Raw genomic sequence first — 6,997 nt, forward strand, 5'->3', positions numbered from 1 at the left:
ACAACCAACTGATGTGAGAATATTGCATTTAATGTTTCATTGTATTATTTTAATGTAATACAGTACCCACAAACAGGTATGTAAGGTGCCACTGCCTCTACCGCTCTGGTCCTAAGCAAAGTGATGATACAATGGAAAAGAAAAAATCGTAGGCCTACCTACTGGAGTGCAATACATTTTTCTACATTCAAACACCACTGCCGTTTTCATTGACTATCACCTGTTTTGAAACCTTCCCTGTGGTTGGCCACTTTAACATGGAAAAAAAACATTGGATTAAAACTCATCTTTAATTTTAAAATGTGGCTGGTCCTCGGGTCTGAAGTCCTCCTTTGGACTTCCGTCCTCGTTAAGAATGCGCGAGGCAGTGTAGCCTACAATGGGATACTTAGTCTTGTATGTGCCCTCAAATATACTGTCCAGCCCCTTTAACTCGTCGGCGGTGAGGCCAGTCTGTTGGAAACCAAAAAATACAAATTCAGAATGTTAAAATTGAAACTTAAAACCGAAAGACCCGTTATCAGCTATCCACAGACGGCTACCCTTTGTCGTGATCTCTCAACTCACAGTGTCAGAGGTCAAGTCGGCCGGTTGCAGCGACATTTTGGCCACTGCTCTAGTAGAGTCTTTTCCAACCAAAGCGTTATATGGCGTGCCTTTGCCGTAGAACTCTGAAAGTTTAACAGAAGTATTTTACAATTTTTACTATTTATCAACATGGAGACAGCAATGATGCACATGGGTCTGCGTGGAAAATATAAACAATTTGCATTTATCGAAAGCATCATGACACAAATAGCAAGTGTTTCCCCCACAGGGCCCGTCCCACCTGTACAGTGAGTTATCTTTTGTTCTCGAGGTGGAGAATTCGACAATCTCTTGTTTACCTTTTCCCTTGGTTACATCAAACACCGCTCCTTTGATTGCCATGTAAATAGGTCGCCCATCCTGAACATTTCACAGAAAGGTAAAGAATAACTTGTTAAAAGGAAATGAGTCGTCATATCGATCGAGCCGCTGCTTTCAGGGTGATAATCTGGAGGATACCTCACTCCCATCGTGTCTTCTTAAATCTTCGTCGGTGAACAATCGCACTGGCTTAGAGTCTTTCTTGTACTTAAATTTAATATCCTCCGCCACACTCGATGAGATTAATAAGAGCATGCACAGTTCCACAGCTCCCATGGTGAACCTGTCTGAAGTCACAACACCTGAGATAAGGAATCTTCCCTCAACAGTTCCTTCTAGTAAGAAACGCCGTCTTGCGCCCGAGTTTAGCGTTCTAACAAAAAGTCTGTATTGAGCAGAATTATTTGACCTATAGCCTATAAACTAGCGCGCCAATCACCCATATCACTACAAAAAATAGTGGTTAATACTTTTCTCAAGTTCCAAGACAATTTTGGGAAACATTCAGTTGTTTCATTTAGACGGTCATGTGGGAGGAGTGTTCCAAAGAATCATATGGTGTGCACCAAAGCCGGTCTATGCTGCGCAACTGTGCGCAATATTCAATGGGTTTCCCTTAAGCACAGCAAGTTTTAGATTAGTTGCGCTGCTGTACATAGCCTACTGTGCCAACGAACAAGTACCTGCGAGACGAGGGTGGTACCTCTGGGAAATGACAGAAACCTATAGTTGAAAATGAATTAAATTGATAATCTGTGGCCTAATAATTTAGTAAAGGAAAGTGGCCAAGGTGTTTAAAATAATATTTTCAATTTATCGGAATGCTAAGAAAGGAGACGTCCCGGTCTTATCAAGAGGTAGGCTTGTGTGGACCTACAATGGCTACAATGATCTGATTGTCTTTTATTTTTCTTTTCAGTGCTATTGCAAATTGAACTTTCACAGTCGGGCATTGATTTCACAGATGATCGATTTCATGTATCGAGGTTTAGATCGGGAACAAAGGCTCCGCAGACAAGGGTCGCCCATTCTCAAGACAAGCACTCGTGTCATCATGTGACTTGTCTTACTGCTGACAGGAACATAACCATGAAAAGTTATTTGTTTAGTATGAAATGGAACAGACGACGATAGTATTCTCGTTATTATATTAGAATATACAAAAGAACTATTGTTATAGTGCACATGCAATTAACAAATATTTTACTAACCATAAATGCATAGCAATGACCATGCTTGAGACGTTTGGAATCTCCTTAAAAAGAAAATCAGTTTTACACTAACATCAAACAATAATTGTATCTGACTGGACTGGACCACGGACAATTTTAACAGTATTATTTCACAATTGTTCAATACAGTTTAATGATGATGTGGACGATTCTCCAAGCCCAGACTATGACCAGAAAGATGGTGGGGATCAGGATACGGTGGAGGACTCCAACGGGAGCGCACTGCCAGGTCCTAATATACGTTTACAAAACTCCTCAGAAATCCTAACGTGCATTAACCTGTATTCTGCCCGTTAACGTCAACGTAGTTTTCATTTTGATCACAGAGGACGACACAAGAGATGGCAACTCGTCAATAGCGTTCAGTAAAGCGTGCCTAAAAAACGTATTTTCGGTCGTTCTGATCCTCATCTACCTGATGCTGACCACAGTGGCCGTGTTCCTGGCCTACCAGACCATCACTGACTTCATGAAGAAGCTCAGCCAGCCTGTCATGTCTGTCACTTACAAAGAGGTCGACTCGTTTGCCCCTCCAGGTTTGTATAGGTTCCGTGAGAACAAAAAGAAAACTGTGTACAGCCTAAAGGGATGATTTTCTTTCTGGTTCTTAATTGTGCCTGGTTAATACCACCAATACAGACATTCATTGGCTCTAACCACTGAAATGCACTATTGACTTTGATTCTCTGCTGTAGGCTACTTTCTATGTGCATTATTTGCATGTTGCTCTGGATAAAAGCGGAATAAATAAAAAAGTTAATGTTTACTTGATGGTTTGGAGCAGGGATTGCTCTGTACCCAGGCAGAGCTCAGCTCCTGAGCTGTAAACACCACCACCATGATCACATCCCCCCTCTGGTGGCACCAGGGAAGCCCCAGGAAGGAGACTGTGTCCTGCAGGACGTCACATACACTGGCCCTTACACCAACCACACCAAGGTGAGACCACGCTGCATGCACAAACACATTCCATTTATAAACAGATGTGTGTGAGTTTAGCAGATGCTTTACGGCAAAGCAACATACATGTGATGATAAAAAAAATGCATGACATGGTCACTGATGACCTCCTGACCTGGTTTGTTGAAGCAAGCTTTGGTGGTCCGCGGCCCCTCGGATGTACGCAACAGAGAACTGATCTTCCTGCAGTTCAGTCTGAATGAAACCGAAGAGGATTTTAGTGCCATCAGCTACATGCTGTTTGCTACATATAGTGACCTGTCCAGAAGGTAAAGCAATAATATAATCATAGTTTTAGTTTGTTGTTTTATAATTAGTACATTACCTACATACACGCGTACACACACATGTATTACAAACATACGATACATGGAATATTTATAGTTTCAAATGAGTACTGCAGATTATCCCAGTTCCCCAGACTCCTCTGGCCTCTAGTGTAGATAAGTCAGAGTTCATGGAGGACTGTGAGCGGACCTACTCCATGTGGACCTTCTCTGGGGGCTTCAGGACGTGGGTCAAGATGTCTCTGGTGAAAACCTCTGGGAAAAGAAATGAGTCGATGGAATTTCGCCAAGAGGTGAGATCTCTGATACGTCACAGCCTCAGAGTTGTACCACTGAGCTATAACCATCCCATCAGTCAAAGCTGTGTATAGCTTTGACTGATGGGATGGTTATAGCACTATTGTTACTATTGTTGTGTAACACTATTGTTACCCTAGCAACTAGGGTAACAATAGTGTGTTACGATGTAGTAGTAATGTGTCCTCTGTGTTTCACCAGTCCAGTGTGGTGAAGTTCAATGACAAAAGACCTGAGTCAGAGAAAACCAATGAGCTATTCTTTGTTGTGTTTGAATGGCGGGATCCATTCATACAGGAAGTCCGAGATGTAAGTGTTCAAAGGAATTTTGCTTAATTCACAATTTGTACACACTGACAGAAAGTGTGACACTAAATGCCCTCCCCCTCTCTGTCCTGTCCTGCAGATAGTGACGGCTAACCCTTGGAACACCATTGCCATTCTGTGTGGAGTGTTCATGGCCCTGTTTAAGGCAACAAACTTTGCAAAACTCAGTATCCAGTGGATCATCAAGATTCGTAAGAGGCATCGGAGGAATAAAAACAGAGAACTAAACCCGATCAGCTGAGATGCAGGCTAGCAAAGCATCTAGCCTAGATGCTATACAGGAAATTATATAAATTGCACAGGAAATGGGTTATATATACATATTTTATGATTTTGTGTCATCATTTTATACTTTGAGATTCTGTTATAAACTCATCACATTTGCCAGTCAGCTTCATAGATTATGTCCATGTTACGTGCACAAACAACATTTTGAAACACTTACTCATAACATTACATATATTCAACCTAGGCTCATGCTGCTTTTGAAATACTTGAGCAGTTACAAATGTATGGTATACTGGCAATTTTTCCAGCAAGTTGAATTTTGCCATTTCAATTCAATGATATTCATAGCAATGTTGATGATACTAATGTTCCGTTTGATATATTTCCGTGTAGCAATCCATGTTTCTGAAATTTGTAGGCAGGCGAAATATGCCTACCCTGTTGCTGAACACTAACATAAACTTGGACTGAGTACACATGGAAAGTTGGAGATTCCTTCTAAGGGAACCACTTTTGAAAAGGGAAACTTTTTATTTAGTGTAACTGCACACATGTATGATGAGTTAAAAAGGGAACTTTCCACTCATGGATATTGTTACATCTATGTGACCTAATTTTTGTAAAAAAAAAAAAGAAGATTTAACTACTTTACTTCTGACTGGAAATGACTTGAAATTCAATAAACTTATCAATAAAGTTACCTGCTGTAACGAGTCTTGCAAAGTCCTTACCAGAACGCTAATGTTCGTGAACACAGCTAATGACACTCAAGTTCCATGCTGCCGGAGGGGGAGTGGCTGAGTTACCACAGCTGTGTACGGGAAGTAGGCTACTGCTTGAAACGCTAGTTGGGATGTTATGACGGTAGATATTTTACATCAAAATATTAAGCATAACGCAATAAATTAACAATTTCATTTTTTTTCATGTAGCGGTATATGTAGCTAGAATTGTTGATTTCCTTAGTCAGAGCCTGCTATGTGTTCGGTTAGCAGGATAACAAACTTAAAACCAGCTAGCCTAGTAGTAATACTAGTCTACCTAGCTAGCTAGCCCTGGCCTATGCATCTCATGCACACGTTATTAGCCAGCTAGACTACCACCGTTAGCTAGCAAACGGACTTTGTCTCCCATGTCCTGCAAACCTGCCAACTTTGTATCTGTTGTTGTCAAATAATGCGCGTTGTATTATTTAGTTAACTGCTACCTGTGCTTTGTTAAATGGTTTTGCTTTGGCTAGCTCTATATTCCATGATTTCAGCGTAGCTACATGGTATGTTGCTAACTAGTGGTAGCTAGTGCTAGTTCTCTACTACTAGCCTACTAGCCATTATGTAAACAAAGGCAGCGCGGTATCTCTACTAGCATACACTACCTGCCCATTGCAATGGAGAAAGTTATTGTTACAGTGTGTGTGCCAGTACAAGCCCTCTTGTGCATTGATATTGTATCTTGACAGTAATAAGCGCAGCTTGAGTACATGCACAGCTAGCTAGTTTACTGTAACTTGTAAGGGTAAACACAGGCATCAGTTAAGTAGCAGTCGTCATGATTGTGTTAGTAGGTAATCATTGTTTATATATGGAACCCATCTTGTTGTTTGACGCAAAGCTCCGTTCACAAGATAGTAGGCCTTGTCATCAGGCGGTTCGGTCAACAACACGTCTAATCTCCACGGGTCTCCATGTCCGCCCTCCGTTTATTGGGTTAGACCAAGCACTTCTTCAGTAGATGGGCAAGCTGCCTGCTCTCAGCGTTTTACTGAGTGTAAAGGGATTATCCTCCTATTATAGCGTTTATAAAAGTATAACTTGACCTAGGGTTGCTAGTGAGAGAGTGACTTTGTATGGTCAAATCAACACCATAATGTAGGCTACGTAGGGATGATATTACCCTGTATCTGAGGCGGGCATGCAGAGCCTGGCATTCATCACCATATAGACTGTGGTGTTTAAATAAAGTGGTGTATGTTGTTTAAGTAAAGTTGTTTCAACATAGATTTCCACTCTGTTGAAAACATGTCAAAGGTGGCCTTTCTGGCCAACTTGTACTTTCAACACAGTGAAGATGAAACGCAGGATTGTGAAGCCTTCAGATTGCCAGACGGTGACGGTATGCCCAGAGTGTTGGCCCGCCGTGCCCGGTGAAGGCTGAGCATGTGTGGGCCCTCCCGGGACCCTGGGCCCGGGAGCTGCTGGGTCAGCAGACTGGAGCTGGAACGTGGACCGGGCCAGGCTTGGAACTGGCATCCAGGCCTGTTCGGGGTTGGCACTGACTCGAGCCTGTTGTTGAAGAGCCAGGTGGTCTGGAGGGGAAGGGGGGGAAAGGGTAGTGAAACCCTCTGCTCTGCTCTCCTCCTGGGTAGGGAAGCAGGGTTTGCTCCAGTCCCACACACTCATAGGTGTGGCTGTAGGGGCACACAGTGGGGACATGTCCCTACCAATGTCAAGGCACCATTGAAATGTCCCCATTGATAACTACCAGCAGAGCAGGGGTGGTGTTAGCCAATAGGACGAGGAAAAACCCTTGTTCCCACCAATGTTCAAACCAGTACCCTTGCACACACAGCCTCAGATGCTAACATGATAACTGGCAGCAGACCTGCATACCTGGACAGATTTAGTGCGTTAACATAGTCAATACCACAGGCGACCGAGGCTGAAGCTTGCTATTTATAAGCAGCGTTACTAAACCCTCCAGTGTAGCACTCTGGGTCTGTGGAACTGGACTCACTGATCATATCATCCCTGTGTATAG

The 6,997-nt window shown here is 42.7% G+C and overlaps 2 protein-coding genes across 2 annotated transcripts; one reads left to right on the forward strand and one right to left on the reverse strand.

The window, feature by feature from the left end:
• Positions 1-9: 9 nt before the first annotated feature.
• nenf (neudesin neurotrophic factor) lies at positions 10-1,458 on the reverse strand. Its single transcript, XM_067243633.1, has 4 exons — positions 1,048-1,458; positions 888-948; positions 568-671; positions 10-453 (listed from the first exon to the last, which is right to left on the reverse strand). Exons 1-4 carry the CDS (start codon positions 1,183-1,185, stop codon positions 277-279), a joined length of 480 nt encoding a protein of 159 aa, XP_067099734.1. The 5' UTR covers positions 1,186-1,458; the 3' UTR covers positions 10-276.
• A 133-nt stretch (positions 1,459-1,591) lies between these two features.
• pacc1 (proton activated chloride channel 1) lies at positions 1,592-4,893 on the forward strand. The gene is made up of 8 exons (XM_067243630.1): positions 1,592-1,766; positions 2,271-2,370; positions 2,468-2,677; positions 2,926-3,080; positions 3,231-3,370; positions 3,540-3,681; positions 3,887-3,994; positions 4,092-4,893. Exons 1-8 carry the CDS (start codon positions 1,731-1,733, stop codon positions 4,251-4,253), a joined length of 1,053 nt encoding a protein of 350 aa, XP_067099731.1. The 5' UTR covers positions 1,592-1,730; the 3' UTR covers positions 4,254-4,893.
• Positions 4,894-6,997: the final 2,104 nt, after the last annotated feature.

Source organism: Osmerus mordax, chromosome 9 (genome assembly GCF_038355195.1).
Source record: "Osmerus mordax isolate fOsmMor3 chromosome 9, fOsmMor3.pri, whole genome shotgun sequence".
Lineage (NCBI taxonomy): Eukaryota > Metazoa > Chordata > Actinopteri > Osmeriformes > Osmeridae > Osmerus > Osmerus mordax.

Excerpts from the sequence above, each read along its gene's own strand:
- nenf (XM_067243633.1), bottom strand. The coding sequence starts at position 1,185 with ATGGGAGCTGTGGAACTGTGCATGCTCTTATTAATCTCATCGAGTGTG. Across the intron at positions 672-887 it reads TGATGTAACCAAGGGAAAAG|AGTTCTACGGCAAAGGCACG; the intron begins GTAAACAAGAGA and ends TTAAACTTTCAG. Across the intron at positions 454-567 it reads CCGACTTGACCTCTGACACT|ACTGGCCTCACCGCCGACGA; the intron begins GTGAGTTGAGAG and ends GGTTTCCAACAG.
- pacc1 (XM_067243630.1), top strand. The coding sequence starts at position 1,731 with ATGCTAAGAAAGGAGACGTCCCGGTCTTATCAAGAG. Across the intron at positions 2,678-2,925 it reads CGACTCGTTTGCCCCTCCAG|GGATTGCTCTGTACCCAGGC; the intron begins GTTTGTATAGGT and ends GGTTTGGAGCAG. Across the intron at positions 3,682-3,886 it reads CGATGGAATTTCGCCAAGAG|TCCAGTGTGGTGAAGTTCAA; the intron begins GTGAGATCTCTG and ends GTGTTTCACCAG.